General features: G+C 36.3%; 1 protein-coding gene across 2 annotated transcripts in view; it reads left to right on the top strand.

The window, feature by feature from the left end:
• The window catches only part of oplah (5-oxoprolinase, ATP-hydrolysing), a 42,609-nt gene extending 28,246 nt beyond the window's left edge, over positions 1-14,363 (top strand). For both annotated transcript variants that reach the window (XM_079595332.1, XM_079595333.1), the window contains 10 exons: positions 1,475-1,576; positions 3,263-3,437; positions 3,566-3,750; positions 3,860-4,006; positions 5,643-5,777; positions 8,060-8,209; positions 9,549-9,706; positions 9,796-9,956; positions 12,954-13,051; positions 14,149-14,363. In XM_079595332.1, the coding sequence (XP_079451458.1) occupies positions 1,475-1,576; positions 3,263-3,437; positions 3,566-3,750; positions 3,860-4,006; positions 5,643-5,777; positions 8,060-8,209; positions 9,549-9,706; positions 9,796-9,956; positions 12,954-13,051; positions 14,149-14,268 (1,431 nt within the window). In that variant the 3' untranslated portion in view covers positions 14,269-14,363. The remainder of the gene's footprint in view (positions 1-1,474; positions 1,577-3,262; positions 3,438-3,565; positions 3,751-3,859; positions 4,007-5,642; positions 5,778-8,059; positions 8,210-9,548; positions 9,707-9,795; positions 9,957-12,953; positions 13,052-14,148) is intronic.
• Positions 14,364-17,597: the final 3,234 nt, after the last annotated feature.

The following is a 17,597-nucleotide window of genomic DNA, read 5'->3' as shown; positions in this document are numbered from 1 at the left end:
CTAAGATATTTTATTGTCAATTCAAAAGTTCTGCGTTACATTATTAGTTACATTACAGTAATCTGATAATGTAACTTGCCTTACTTTTAATGCGTTACCCCCAACACTGGTTGTTGCTCATTACGACAACTTTTGACCTGCTTTCTGCCTTCTCATTCATTGTGCATGAAAATGTCACAAAATAAGTAGGATGTTCCAGTCACGGCTGCTAAGCAACAGCTCTTCTGGGACAATGAAGAGACTGTTTTATTGATAAAACATTATGAAAGAATGTATCAACAGTTTAGACATGAGAGGATGAAATTTCATACTGTCATTTTTAGGACACCAGATAATGCTTGTTTTGACGTCACTATCGGATCATTTCAAAGTCTTTTATCAATGTGATTTCTTGCATTGTCTGTTTATTGTTTTGCTTGTAAACCTTTACAACTAATCTGAATAATAAACAGGGTTACACTTTATTTGGTGACACTTTATTGTACAGTGTCCTTGTTACATATGTTTGTATGTACTTACCATAGTAATAACTATAAATTATGCATAATTACATGCAACAAACCCTCAACCAAATCATAATTTTACCCTAACCCTATAGTAAGTACATGTTAAGTACTATTACTCAGTACATAAATATATAATTACACTGCAACAATGACACCTCAAAAATAAACTGTAACCCTTTATTGTAATGTGTCAGTGTTGCAGTGTAATTATGCATTTAAGTACTGTGTAATCATAATTAACTACATGTACTTACTATAGGGTTATGGTTAGGACTGGGGTTTGGTTTATGGTTAGTTTCATGTAATTATGCATAATTTATAGTTGTTACTACAGTAACTGCATGTAAAGTGTAGCAAAGATAAATACTGTAAAATAGTGTTACCATAAACGGATGTTTGATAGTTATAGTCATATTAATGTGTATGCAACACGCTCAATGGCACACTAAAAGTCACACACACACACACACACACACACACACACACACACACACGCTGAGAACACATACTGGAAATAACACAAAAACTCTTTCTCTCACTCACTCACTCACTCACTCTCAAACACACACACACAATTTGTCAGACTGAGCTGTTCCTAATAGAGATGCTCAATCTGTGTTGAAAAGCTGATTAATTCACCCTTTGAACTATTAAAAAATGAATGCACGCGTGAGGTGCAACAGCTTCTAGGCTTTGCATTACCAATTATTGTTACATACACACAGCCTAACATATTGTGTCATGATTTAGATTGACCCAGAGATGCCTGATAACACACTTACTTCTGCTCACTCTTAGCAGATGATCAGTTTTTGTGATGTTGTGAATTTGAATGTATGAGAATCTGCTCTTTCTCAGATGTTTGTGCACTATAATCCGAATGATGCAGACGTGCATGCTTGGTGTTGTATTTTGAATAAACTAGCATACTAAAGCATTGTAATAACTATAAGTTTGATCTGTGTTAGATAAAGGCGTCAGGGGGCAGCATGCTGGAGGGAGATGTGATTCTCAGTAACCATCCATGTGCGGGCGGCAGTCATCTACCAGACCTCACCGTCATCACTCCTGTAGGTTGCTCGTGATTAACTATATGCAATTTCATTTTAAATTATATGCTAAGGCTCTCACCAACATGTTTGACTCGTTTTCACACCAAAATTGAAAATGAAGCCCTGTTTTTCATTACTGTAATGTTCTGGATGCTTTACTTTTGACATTATTACTGCAATACAGTCATTCAAGGTAACACAATTTCAAATGGTATATTTGGGATAAATATATATTTTTAATATGTTTAAAGAAGTGTCTACACTTCAAAAATACAGTAAAAACTGTAATATTTTGAAATATTTGTCAAAGTCAATTACTGTTTTTCTGTAATATTTTTGGTAATTTATTCCTGTAATGGCAAAGCTGTTATATTTTTTAAAGCCTATTTAATGTTTAAATTGATAGATTTCAATTATAGTGTAATGTTGAATGGCTAATGACTAAAATTTAGGAAAAAAACAATTTAATAGAGACATCAGTATCAGTATTGGTATCAGTGATACTGGCCTTTATTCATAGTGCTTAGTAAAAAGAAACAAATATTTAAAATATACTGTATTTATGTTGTTTCTACATCATTTTGGGGATTCAATGTGAAAGTGTTACAAAAATATATTAAAATCTTTAATAATAGGTGCGATTAATTAAAGAAAAATGTGCAATTAATTTTTTTTTAATCGATTGACAGCACTAATACAGTATACAGTGCTATGCATAAGTTTAGACACCCATGCTAAAGTTGACTAAAAAGAGGAATAAAAAATCATCTTTTGGAAATTGAACTTAATGCCTTAATTTAAAAAAATAGGAAAAATCCAACCTTTAAGGACACCAATTTTCTTTGTGAATGAATAATGTATCGTAAATAAATAAATGTTCTTCCTTAAAATACAGGGTGCATAAGTTTGGACACCCCTATGTTAAATTCCCATAGATGCAGGCAGATTTTTATTTTTAAAGGCCAGTTACTATATGGATCCAGGATACTCTGCATCCTGATAAAGTTCCCTTGGCCTCTGGAATTAAAATAGCCCCACATCATCACACACTCTTCACCATACCTAGAGATTGGCATGGTTTTATTTCAGTTAGCCTAACAGCTGGTTTGATTTGCATTGAGAGATGATCTTATGGAAAGTACTCCATGCCAATCTCCAGGTATGGTGAAGGGTGTGTGATGATGTGGGGATATTTTAATTCCAAAGGCCAAGGGAACTTTATCAGGATGCAGAGTATCCTGGATCCATATAGTAACTGGCCTTTAAAAATAAAAATCTGCCTGCCTCTATGGGGATTTAACATAGGGGTGTCCAAACTTATGCACCCTGTATTTTAAGGAAGAACATTTATTTATTTACGATACATTATTCATTCACAAAGAAAATTGGTGTCCCTTAAAGGTTGGATTTTTCCTATTTTTATAAATTAAGGCATTAAGTTCAATTTCCAAAAGATGATTTTTTATTCCTCTTTTTAGTCAACTTTAGCATGGGTGTCTAAACTTATGCATAGCACTGTATATATAGATGGATAGATATAGATGTGTGTATTATTTATGTTGTTTATATATATATATATATATATATATATATATATATATATATATGCAGATATTCCCAATGTAAAAAATAAATAATAATCCGTAATTAAGTTAGACATTAATTTGCAGCATAACTTGATGCGATTGGCTCGGTCTTCTGCAGGTGTTTCGTGATGGCATGAGTGCACCAGTGTTCTTTGTGGCCAGTAGGGGGCATCATGCTGATATAGGGGGCATCACTCCAGGCTCCATGCCCCCCAACTCCACGTCTCTACAGCAGGAGGGCGCTGTCTTCATTTCCTTTAAACTGGTCACGGGTGGAGTCTTTCAGGAGAAAGGTTAGAAAAAACAATGAAACGGATACTACTGAATTATTATCACCATATTGTTATACATGGGTATTTCCATGGTCAGTCTGTTTATTTTCATATTTGTTATTATTCATAGTCATCTTTATGTCTATCAGCTGTGACCGAAGCCCTCATGGCACCTGCTCAATACCCAGGATGTTCTGGGACACGCAATCTCCGTGACAACCTGTCGGACCTTCGAGCTCAGGTAGCAGCCAATCAGAGGGGCTGTCAGCTTGTGGGGGAGATAATCACCAGCTACGGCTTGGAGGTCGTCCAGGCGTACATGGGGTACATTCAGGTGTGGACATAGGTGTGATGTATTAAATATGGGTGGTGAAAATCTCTGCTTGATGTTTATGTCAGGGATTGCCATATGTTTATCAAAGAAACGCCCTGTGTATATCTAGAGTAACGCCGAGCTTGCAGTCCGTGACATGCTGAAAGATTTCGCCCGTCGGCGGCGACAGGAAACGGGCTCCCTCGAGGTTGAAGCAGAAGATCAAATGGACGATGGGACACCAATCAGATTGAAGGTCCAGATCAATGAACAACAGGTAAGAAATAATTGTTACTTTTTAAATTTTCAAATTAAAATCAGTTTCTATATTAGAACTGATAGTTTTTTTTAGTTGTTACTTGCATTTTGATCCTTTCACCCTTCTAGGTTTCATACTGTACTTAATTTTGAGATATTTGGATGCTTGAGCAGCATTTAAACATGTCTTTACATTATGTAACAAAATGTCAAAGTGGCATTTATTTTAAATACTTTGCAATCAAAACATTTCACAAATTGAAGTTTATTAGGTTTATAATATGAAGCAATAGAACATACTTTCTTGAGGAAGAATACCAATTAAAATGGCTGCATTTACGAATGCATTTTGCTTGTTAAATTACACATACAGCGTGACATTTGTTCATTCTTCAAACAAAGGATTTGTGGATTGATGTGTGCATGTGTGGTTCTGTTACATGTAGGTCTGCAACTAACAAGTATTTTTACCAAAACTATAAATGTTAAAGGTGCTGTATGGAGTTTTTCTACTAAAATGAATAATTTTTTATTACCTGTGTGTGAAGGGGTTGTAATCTCACAATAAAATGATCCACTTGGCGGGTTTTGCTATTACCTCTGAAAGCAAGTATTCCTATTTCTATGTGAAGTCTCCGGGTCGGATTTGCCGCGAAATCCAGTGACGTGACTGAGACCTGCATGCGCGTTCCCGAGCGGCTCGCCTCTTGCCTCGTCTACTGACTTTGCTCTCAACAGCGACGACACTGCAACTTTATGACATGGAGTCTGCTAATACTAGGAAACGACTTGCACAACACAGACTCCAACACAAACTCCACATAATAATAAAAAACAAAAAAAAGCACTCGCTTGTAAACGTATTGGTTGCAATCTGAAACATCACCGCTAGATGCCGCTGAAAACTCCATACAGCACCTTTAATTATTTATTTGATTAATTGGTTAATGAGATGAACAAAGAAAGATGATTAATTAATAATACAAAATAATTTTTATTAAAAACAAAATCTTATTTTAATCTGTAATTTACAAAATTGTTATTCTACTTCCTGCCCAATGTTGTCCTCCAAACAATGTACAATTTGAAAACAATGAGTAACCCATATATGATTAAACGTGCAAAAAAAAAAAAAAAAAAGTGCTTACCATTTGAAAGTAGAAGTTACAATCAATTCATTTTTAAATTATGAATTCTAATAAAGAAAAACTAAAGCACAGACTAAATGTTAACTGGTGCAAAGTTGAAGGAAAAGTCATTCACTCATCTGAATATATTACATTTATACTCAATTACAATAGTCCATTTTCTGTTTCTGCTCTCATAAAAAAATACAATTTGTGTATTTTTGTCAGAATTATTGCACTCCTATGCTTTGATATCTGATCGACCTTTATGTGCACTGGAGCTCATTCTCTGAAGTCTGTGAAGACTCACATACTGTCAGGACGAGCCTTTAGGCCTTTAAGGTGTGAAACATTTCTAGGAAGACCATTCCAAAGCATGTAAGACGTGCTCGTCCTCATTCAATGGCAAAGAATGTAAAACTGTACAAACTGTTGCACTTGAGTAGTAAAATGACATGAAAAGACCATTTTTCAAGGTGTAGTACAGTTATGATCAATACCTCTGTCCATCTTTGTGTCTGTCTGCAGGGCAGCGCAGTGTTTGATTTCACCGGCACTGGGACAGAAGTGTGGGGCAACTGTAATGCTCCTCGTGCCATCACCCTCTCGGCCCTCATATACTGTCTGAGATGCATGGTGGGCCAGGACATCCCCCTCAACCAGGTGACACACTTTGGTGGATTGTGCTCAATAAAATGTTGTTGAAAGAAGTGTTTTAAGCTTTCCAAAGCTACATTAGTAGTGGAAAACAGGAAAAAAAACTGTTAATTATGTGAAATGTGACCCTGGATCACAAAACCAGTCACTAGTCGCACGGCATTTTTGTGGCAATAGCCAACAATAAATTATATGGGTCAAAATTACCATGAAGATATTTTGTAAATTTCCTACCGTAAATATATAAAATATTTATTTTTGTGAGGTGAATGCAGCAAAATCACGAACATAATTGGACAACTTTAAAGGCGATTTTCTCAATGTTTAGATTTTTTTTGCACCATCAGATTCCAGATCTTCAAATAGTCATATCTTGTCCTATCCTAACAAACCATGCATCAATGGAAATCTTATGTTTTCAGCTTTTATGTTATGTATAAATCATTTTTTTTTTTTTTAATTGACCAATGTGACTGGTTTTGTGGTCCATGGTCACTTTATTTTACAGTATCCCTGTAATACATCTTACATGTATAGTAATAATAACAGTAAATTATGCATAATTACAAACAACTAACCCTAAACCAAACCCTAAACCTGGTTATGTAGTAACGATATTGCAGTGTGTGTGTGTGTGTGTGTGTATATATATATATATATATATATATATATATATATATATATATATATATATATATATATATATATATATATATATATATATATACTGTATATATATACTGTATATATATATATATATACACACACACACACACACATCTATCAGAGTTAGACTTCCGCATTGTCCGTCATTTTGACAGACAGGGTCGTATAACATTCGACCAGTCATTTTAATTTTCATATCCATCCATCCATCCATCCATCTTCTTCCGCTTATCCGGGGCCGGGTCGCGGGGGCAGCAGTCTAAGCAGAGACACCCAGACTTCCCTCTCCCTAGACACTTCCTCCAGCTCTTCCAGGGGGACACCGAGGCGTTCCCAGGCCAGCCGGGAGACATAGTCTCTCCAGCGTGTCCTAGGTCTTCCTCGGGGTCTCCTCCCGGTGGGACGTGCCCGGAACACCTTCCCAGGAAGGCGTTCAGGAGGCATCCGGAACAGATGCCCGAGCCACCTCAGCTGACCCCTCTCGATGTGGAGGAGCAGCGGCTCTACTCTGAGCTCCTCCCGAGTGACCGAGCTCCTCACCCTATCTCTAAGGGATCGCCCAGCCACTCTGCGGAGAAAGCTCCTTTCGGCCGCCTGTATCCGGGATCTTGTTCTTTCGGTCATGACCCAAAGCTCATGACCATAGGTGAGAGTAGGAACGTAGATTGACCGGTAAATCGAGAGCTTCGCCTTGCGGCTCAGCTCTTTCTTCACCACGACAGACCGGTACATCGACCGCATTACTGCAGAAGCTGCACCGATCCGTCTGTCAATCTCCCGTTCCATCCTTCCCTCACTCGTGAACAAGACCCCAAGATACTTAAACTCCTCCACTTGAGGCAGGAACTCTCCACCAACCTGAAGTGAGCAAGCCACCCTTTTCCGACTGAGGACCATGGCCTCGGATTTGGAGGTGCTGATTCTCATCCCAGCCGCTTCACACTCGGCTGCAAACCGTCCCAGTGCATGCTGAAGGTCCTGGTCTGTAGGGGCCAACACGACAACATCATCCGCAAAGAGCAGAGACGAAATCGTGTGGTCCCCGAACCTGACACCCTCCGGCCCCTGGCTGCGCCTAGAAATTCTGTCCATAAATATTATGAACAGAACCGGCGACAAAGGGCAGCCCTGCCGAAGTCCAACATGCACCGGGAACAAGTCTGACTTACTGCCGGCAATGCGAACCAAGCTCCTGCTCCGGTCGTATAGGGACCGGACAGCCCTTAGCAAAGGACCCCGATTAATTTTCATATTTTAATGATAATAAGTCATTTAATAGGCTGTTTCTGTTTACATTTTCATTTCCATATATATAAATGAACTAAATGAATAACCTTTTTTTTTTTTTAATGAAACATCACTGAACTTATTTAAGCTGGACTGTGACTGGATATTCTTCTGTAAACAAACTTTTTTGCATTATTTTCCTGTTATCTCTGTAAAGCTGCTTTAAAACAATCTGTATTGTAAAAAGCGCTGTATAAATAAATGTGACTTGACTTGTAACATGTTACTAGAACATTATAAAATAAAGTGTCATTGCACTTTTTACAAATATGATTTCTAATTTAATAAATCTTTTTTTAAATCTATTTTGTGTCATGATTTGTTTTGTGTTTCAGGGCTGTCTGACCCCTGTTAAAGTCCTCATCCCCCCCGGCTCGATCCTGCAGCCGTCTGAGAATGCCGCAGTAGTGGGCGGTAATGTGCTGACTTCACAGAGAGTGGTGGACGTCATCTTCAGAGCCTTCCAAGTGTGTGCGGCCTCACAGGTGTGTATTTTATCCAGGGCTGTAGTACTCGAGTCCGGTCTTGGTTTTTTCTATGGTCTCGGACTCGCTGGTATTCGGACTCGGACTTGTCTCGGTCTTGGCCACTGGTCTTTCCAAATATTGCTTTTGGTCTCGACCGAGTCCATGTGTCTTTATTATGTTCCCAGTAACGTAGTATGCTTCCCGCAGACTTCCGCAGAAACCTCCGCAGATTGTAGTGACCGTAATTGACAAGTACGACCTGCGCGTGTGTGATTTATTTTCTACTATTTGCTACTGCAATAGCCTACCGGCGCATAGCTGAAATAACAGATCTGATTTTGCTTTTAGATCAACAAATAATAACCCAAAATTATTGTCTTGATAATGTCATGCATAAGACTTTTTTTTTCCCGTCCTGGACTCGGTCTTGTCTTGGACTCGAACCTCTTTGGACTTGGACTCGACTAGTCCTGGTCTTGGAATTGTCTTGGACTCGAGAAAAGGTGGTCTTGACTACAGCCCTAGTTTTATCACACAAAATGATCTGTATCTACTGCAGTTTCTCAACTCGCAAAGCAAAAAATCCCGGACCTGGATTTCAGACCATATGCTTTTGGCTGTTTGAGTCAAGTCCAATTATTTGTATAGCGCTTCTCACAATACACATTGTCTTAAAGGATCTTTACAGAAAATCATAATTTTAATGTTTAGAATACCTTAATATATTCATGCCTTATATTCGCATTTAGCAGATTAGAGCTGGGCAATAATATAGTTTACATTTTGCAACAATACAAGCCATCAGGTTATATAGATATATAACCTAAACACATACCCTTCACTGGGTGTAAGCAGATCGTAGGAAGATGAATGGAAATTATACAAATGCCAATTAACTCGCCAAAACATAAAACAGTTACAAATTGCCACAATTGAGTATTGCTTTACATGAGAATACTGTATGTTTGCAGGTGAAGTAAGATGTACTGTATAACCAACTTTAATATATCGCTGGACAACATAGTTAACATTTTTGAAGATTTTACAATCAAGCAGTAAATAACGCTTAACATGAGTGTAGGCTACTGTATATTCAGGTAAGCTTGGATATATTTGTGAAACGTGTAAGGTTTTGATCAATTTTAAAACAATTTGGTATGGTGACAAGCCTGATTACTATTTGGTTATATGCATAGAAGTGATGAGGCAAAAAAGTGATCATGGCATAAAACTTATACATAAAACATTGTTTAAAGTACAAAAGGCATCCGTGGCCAGGAATGAAAAACTCCATTTGAGTCCATTTAGATGCCATTCATGATCCCACTTTGTGCTTTCTCTCATATTCTCTTCTAAGGGTTGCATGAACAACGTGTCGTTCGGCTGTGAGAAAAGCGGTTACTATGAGACGGTTGCTGGTGGTGCGGGGGCGGGGCCAAGCTGGAATGGGCGTGGTGGCGTTCACACTCACATGACCAACACTCGCATCACTGACCCGGAGATCCTGGAGAGCAGGTCTGAGTGTTTCACAGCATTATAGAAACATTACATTCATTCACAATGTGAAAGAGATATTTGAAGTCGAGTTGATGTCGCCGTCTCAGGTATCCAGTGATTCTTGAGCAGTTTTCTCTCCGGACCGGTTCTGGAGGGAAAGGTCTGCACCATGGCGGTGATGGTGTGATCCGGAAACTTCGATTTCGTAGTCCAGTGGTTCTGTCAGTATTGACGGAGAGACGCTCTACACGACCCTACGGCCTACATGGTAGCTTCATCTGCATTTATGTTTATATATATATATATATATATATATATATATATATATATATATATATATATATATATATATATATATATATATATATATATATATATATATATATATATTAGTGCTGTCATTCCATTAAAAAAAATACTAATTAACGGCACATTTTTCTGTAATTAATCGCGATTAATCACACCTATCATTAAAGTTTCTAGTATATTTTTGTATTTTAATCATTTCAAATTTAAATTTCAAATTAATGTAATGTAATGTAGAAACAACAAAGACAGTAGCCTTTATTATATTTGTTTAATGACATCTTTTTATGAAGGAATACATCACTGATACCAATATTGATTTCTCTTTGTAGGCTAATAGATTTTTTCTCAATTGTAGCCATTAATTATAGCCATTCAGCATTACAGTATAATTGAGATCCATACATTTAATTAACATTTATTAAGCTTTAAAATATATAACAACTTTTAACTTAAGTGAGATTAAAAGAATCTTTACATAAACCCATTATAATAAATGCCCTTCAATATATCAGGGCTCAAATTTTTTTGGCCAGTTCAGATTTTGACTTGCCCTGTCAAAATGCACAAAAAGTTATTGTTTTTGTAATGTTTGACCCATGTAACCTTGTAAACAGTGCTTTTAAGATTTTCAGGTAGTATATACAGAAATGTAATCGTTATTAAACTATTAAAGTATCACAGTCTTCACTGCATGAATTATACATTAAATGCAGATGAATCCTTATGAAAGCTTAAACCTTATTCAAGAGCAGTGAGTGATTTTCTTTTCTTTTATTCTTTGATTATCTTTTTATGTGTTTTAATGTCATGTGAATGGTTTAAAAACATTTGCATGAATATGTCAAGTCACCTTCATTTATATAGCGCTTTTAACAGTGTGGATTGTTTCAAAGCAGCTTTACAGTGATAATAGAAATTAGCGTAACAGTGAAGTTAAAGGGGTCATGACATGTTTTTTTTTATTTTATTATTATGTTCCCTTAGGTGCAATTATAGTATTACTATAGTTTTTTTTACAAAAAACTTTTAAAATGTAGTGATTTATGACCTTTTCCCACCCTGTTTCTCATCCTCTGATTCAAACAGTCTGTTTTGGGGGTGTTTCCCCTTTAAGAGTTCAGTGTTAACGCCCACTGTTATGATTGGCTAACGTCATTGCCTATGCATCAATTATTAACGCCCCCAGCCAGAACCTGTGCGGATTCGGCGTAACTGTTTAATAGCGGCTGATGCATGCGAAGCGATGGCTCTTGCAATGATAAAACCTTATTATGTTTGAGCCAGAATCAGAGGAAAATGAACCATCACCACAACAACGAAGACTGGATCAGCCCGTGTCCACATGGAAAGTGAAACTATTTTGAATTAATAAAAAAAAATTAACCCGAGACACTTGAAAACGGATTATTGTTGCATAATTATCCTATAGCTTCATTTGCTAACAGTTTAACATTATTTAACTAATTCCAATGAAATGATAGGGTGTACCACGGACAAAAATGCATGCACAGACAGGCCAGCATTGATAAAGGCAACATTTTTAATTTTCTATCACATGTAGGCCTACTAGAAAGGCGACATATTTTCAAGATTCTCTTATACAAATGTGTTTATATTAGCCTTGGTAAAAAGTAAGTTTGCGTCGTCGTTATCGAGCCCAGAATAGTCGGCACGGACTTATCTTTGAGCAACCGTTTTCTGGCAAAGCCAAGCATCATATTGGGATTTTTTCCTCAAAACAGTCATCCTTAAATGTATAGAACACTGCCGTGACTGGGACGTCCGCAAAAAATAAAGTGCATCCATTTTTCCCTGACGACTGGATCTTTCAGCGTATTTAAAAAGTAGTTTAAAGTTTTAAATACATTACTTACAGTTTGCGTCGTCGTTGTTGAGCCCAGAATAGACGGCACGGACTTATCTTTGAGCAACAGTTTTCTGGCAAAGCTCAAAACAGTCATCCTTAAAATGTAACGCTTAAACTAACACTGCCGTGACTGGGACGTCCACAAAAAATAAAGTGCATCCATTTTTCCCTGCCGTCTGGATCTTTCGCAGCGTATTCAAAGATGTAGTTTGTCCACAGCCAGGAACAGCACATCTGCGGCATCGTAATCTCCCTGTACACAGAGTAGACCCACTCGCTGTCCGTCGACTGAACACTTGTGAGGCGCGCGGCGCGCGGGCGCGACAACGATACGAAGTGAGCGTAGTTGTCTTGCGCTTTAAGCGTAGCTGTCTTGGGCTGGAGGCGGTCATATGCAAACGCTGGTACGTCACTTCGTACCGTGACGTCACTTCTTACCATGGATCCAGAACGAGCTGTATTTAGAGCTTGATTAAATAAATGATTCGTTTATAATGGGGAGGACGTCTTAAGCTATGAAACTTGCAGGACGTTTTAATGGTACAAAGACCTCTTATATACCAAAAGATCAAGGCAAATTTGGTTTCTCATGTCATGACCCCTTTAACAGTGAATAAAACACTTAACGCGCTCCGGCCGCCCATCTGCACAAAAAGTGCCTGGTGTCTCGAGAACGCACTCTGAAATAGGTTTGAAGGAGCGAACGATTATCCGTTTTCTCTGCGCAAACCTCAAAAACGCAAACCCGCGAAAATGCATCACATGTTCGGTCGGTATGCGCGTTTGAATATATGTGCGCAGGCGTGTAGTCCTTCAAATATCAACCAACAAACTACTTGTTAGGCCTTAAAAAATTATAATTCAGAAATGTTTGTCGCGTCTACGTAGCCACGCGAACCGGAATAAGAGCGGGATCATATAATGTGATGCTAGCCAAAGGATGATGGGGAAAAAAACTGATGATGATTTTTAACGCATTAAACCAAAAAAATTAATCACATGTGTTAACGCTTTAATTTTGACAGCACTAATATATATGCTTTCATCTATGTGCTTACTGCTACATACACATCATTTTGGCTTGTCTAGGAGGTAAAAATGGAGCAGCAGGGCTGAATCTGTTACATAGAACGGATGGCAGAGTCTTAAATTTAGGGGCCAAGAATACCATCAGCCTGGATCCTGGGGTAAGACAAACTGTGTGTGTGTGTATTTGTATATTCCTAAATGCCTCCAAATCAATAATGTGATGATCTGAGGCAGGACCCAAAAGCAGAAGAATGCTTAACTTCAATTTATTGAAACACAATAATAAAGATAGTTCAAGTGGAGTTCGAAACAGTGGAGAAGAGATTGGTCAGACAGTCAGTCCAGGGCAATTGTGAGGTGAGAATCAATGTCAGACAAGCAGGATAGTCAGGCGAGGAGCAAACAGAACCAACTGGGACATCCCAACTTAAGATCGGAAACAGGCAGGTGTTCATGGCAGAAAGCAGTCCAGAGAGGCAAACGGTAACCCAGGAAAATCCAACCGCCAGCACCAGTAACAGTCCAAATGGTCAGCAGCGAGAGAGCACTGAGACCAGTGAATTCTGGAGAGGAACAGGGAACCACAACACAACCTGGCAGAGAAAAAATATGTACGATAAAAAGAAAACAAAACCAAATAAATTAACAAAACTAGCCAAGAAAAAACAGGCAGGTGAACAGCAAGAAGCGCAGAACACACTGGCAGAGAACAAAGGTAAATGAAGCACAGATATAGCAAACAAGCAATAAGAGGAGACAGGTGTGTGGGGGGGTGGGGGGGTTGTGCTTAAAACAAAAGTGAGAAACTGAATCCTGTTAGAAAAGGGCACAAACAATGGTCACTTCATGCCATTTGATGGCTGACTTCTAAAGAATTTCCCAGGCATCTTCAGCATTCAGAACTGAAGTGAGAATGCCATTTGAATTCCAATTCAGTTCCTGAATTTCAATTGAGGTTGCAAACAGGATGCAGAATTCACATTTGAAAAATTGAAATACATCCTGTTTGTTACCTCATTTTTGAATGCAAGGAAGATCAATTTAAATAAATTAAAATTCTGTTGTTTGTAACTCGATAGATAGAGATAGATAGATAGATAGATAGATAGATAGATAGATAGATAGATAGATAGATAGATAGATAGATAGATAGATAGATAGATAGATAGATAGATAGATAGATAGATAGATAGATAGATAGATAGATAGATATTTAAATAAAATGTACTTGTGTAACCTGTGGCATTCCTGACAGGACATGTTCAGTCTGTTCACCCCTGGAGGAGGAGGATATGGAGGTGTGGATGAACAGGATGGAGACCAAACCATTCCCTCTAAACGCCGTTGCCTGAATGAGCCACACGACACGGTTTAAGAAGACCCCATTGATTCATGCATTTTAGTGAACAAAGCATTGAAACATAGAAAACAATTTTTTAAGAAAGCTGAAATAAAGTTTAATGCAACCTCTTATAAAGTGTATTTTTTTCTGTTCTGCTACACTGTTTTAGATTGGTTATAGGCTGCTACTTGATGTACAGTAGGCTATATAAAGTAATGAGAAAATCAATAATTAGTGTATTTCAATTTATGCTATTAGCATGCACTGGATAAGAATCATCGATAATAAAATTACAGTAAATTATGAGTGACATTATGTAGCCTACTGGCAAGAGGTGTTCACCTGTTTATGTTCCGAGACGCTGAGATAGACTTCAGCATGCGTCGCAATATAAAATGTTTTTTTTTTTTTGTTGTTTTTTTTAAGCATTTTCTTATTTAATTTCTTGATTGAATTAACTGTTGCTTTATAAATGCGCGTATGCCATTTCCAGCACAAACATCGGAGTTTATTACAAAGAAACTGCTATATGCGCAAACTGCAAGCATTTTAGCAAATACCGGTATAGGCCTATATTCGTGCACAAATAGGCCAAATAAATAGATAGGTGGACAAAATCTAGGTTAATTAAGAAGACTAACAAGCTTTATAAAGTTAGCTTTACAAATAAATGCATAAGGATACAATATAAAAGTTGGGGGAATATAAAATTAAAACCAAAATGTAAAGTTGTAAATCTTAAATCTAGCCTATTTCTTTTCTCTTTTTTCAATCATTTATTTACGAATTATTAATTTGTCTTGTTTGTGGCATTATTATTTTCCAATACGGCAATTTGCACTTTGCTGGAATATATACAAATGCCTACACCGTCCATGAAGGACAAACATATCAACTTAACACGTATTTAGTTCTGTAAAACGTTGAGCAATTAGGCGCGTTTCATTTCCACGCTTATTCATAAAAAAGCGACTTGCATTCCATTAAGCTGTAAATGCATATTATGTTATATGTGCTGCTTTTAAAACACTTTTCGCAATGCCTTCTATTATACGTTCTAATATTTTAATGACACGATGTGGTCTAGAAACTTATTGTCATGTTAGGTTTTATATAATTAAGTCATGGGACCTAAAGGTTGCGTTTAAAAAAATATTTTTGTATTGAACATTGATGGAATAACACATTTTGTGCAAAAATAAATCATAAAAAGGGTTCATTTTGTTTAAAAATCTTATAAACGGGGTATGGATCATGGGGAAAGGCAGCATGGGCCAAAAGGCACACAGTATTGATACAATACTTGAACTAAAATAATATGGCTTTAATAATATATAAGTTAATACTTGTTCAAAACAATCACTTAAGCAAAGTTTGTACTATTTTCTGTTTATTTTGGTAAATAAAATAATTCATTTTTGTTCAATAAATGGCTACTGTCATTAGAATATAGGTTATGTAAACATACAAATGTAGGCTATTTTAAAAATACAGAAACCAAATCATTTTAAAAAGTAAGGATTATGAAAGCATTGAAGGAGATCCCATAATAATTTCATATAGATGTACAGAAGTAACAATGAATTATGTTTTATTATATGATATGATTAATATCAAATTATTGAATATGATGATTTCATTATAAATATGGTGATTATCTCTAAGGTGGACACCCAACTTAATATATTATATTAATTTAACATCTGAATCTAACCATGTCATGTCAACAAATGGAAAAGTCAGACAGCTATTTATTGTCAAGTTTATTGCCTTTTGCCCCAACAGTAGATTCACTTTTTACCCCAAATGGATTGGCTATGGCTCATGACTAATAGCCTATGTTCAATTTAGTTTTTTTTTGTTTTTTTTTTAACTCTTTACACTCTAAAGTCTGTAAAAATTGTGCCCAAGGAACTAAATTACTGAAGGACTTTTCGGTTTCGAATTATTGTTTTGTTTTGATTACTTTTTTAACATGTTTTTTATTAGCTATTATTGGTTTTATTTAAACCATTAACTCACTTAAATGCCTCCACTTAATATGTAGGCTAATAGATTTAATTGGTTGACGTTTTTTTTCAAATGTGATTTGATTTCTAATATTATTTACAAAAGTTCAAAACTAAGGCAATCTAAAAGCAGGCTAATAGGACAGAAATCATGAATAATTTATTTTCAAACGTATGAGCATAATTATCTTCAAACGTATCATTACGTTTAAAAAAATATTATATTACTGGCATAATAGGCCTAATATGTTTAACATGGTTTATTTTCTTATTTTGAAGCTGCTCATGCCTAACTTTTTTGTGGCCTGGCCTCTATGGCGGTAATCTAGCCTATACATGTTGTTTGTTATATTGGTTGTGTGTTTGTTAAAATGTTAATTTATTTTTTTGTAGGCTACTTGATTGTTTTCTGTATAGGCTATTGTGTGTTTTATTGAAAACGAAATGTTTCAATCTCAAACCCTTTATGAACGCGATAGCCATAACAAGCTGTTTCGGATCTTTTCCGTTTAAGCGATATTTACAGTTCTTATCACATATTTTCCTTGTAGGCTAATATCACTTGTCTGGATATTCAATAGCCTATTAATGCATTAAACAAAATAATATGCAGATTGAGATATAGCCTACGCATGGAATATTGTTATTTCGTGGAGAAGACGGATTTTCGTGCATTTTATTATATAGGCTAGATTTGATTATAGCCTATAGCCTAGGCCTAATTATTCATTAAAACATTAATGTAAACGCATAGGCCTATTTCAAATGTGCTTAGAAAGGTCCTTTGTCTAACACGAGATATATGCTACTAGTTTTACTTTGAGAAAAATGTATAAGGGCGTTATTTTTCGAGAATATCATTTCTGTCACACGTTTCTTTTGTAATTTTCATTTATTTTGGTAATGCCAGTATTACAGCAGCATTGGAAATGCAGGCTGTTTATGGAAAACATCATGAAGGATTTTTAAAATCCATTTAAAATGATTATAGACTATTTGATATTTTAATCAAAATAATAATTTTAATACACATTTTCTCAAAAAAAGAGAAAAAAATCCTAAAGTTCTATTGTCATAATTCTACGTTTTCAAGCAATAGTACCACCAATTCTATTTTCGATGTGCTGTATCATGTTCTAAGCAATAATTACGATTTGGTCAGTTGGTTGTGATTTTATTTCAATTTGATTTGTTCCTTCTTTTTTTGTTTTAAGGTCCAGTTAGTTTTCTTAGATTTTGAATTAAAATTGCCCATTTTATCTCCACAATGAAAACAATGTGGATATTGGGTGAAGTTTCTGAATTAAATGATGTGTGCTGAGCAAAACAAACTTACTGTAAATGAGGTTCAGT

The sequence above is a fragment of the Phoxinus phoxinus genome (genome assembly GCF_949152265.1).
Source record: "Phoxinus phoxinus genome assembly, chromosome: 21".
In the NCBI taxonomy this organism is placed as follows: Eukaryota; Metazoa; Chordata; class Actinopteri; order Cypriniformes; family Leuciscidae; genus Phoxinus; species Phoxinus phoxinus.
Note: the sequence above shows the minus strand (reverse complement) of the source record. Positions and strands in the feature narration are given on the sequence as shown.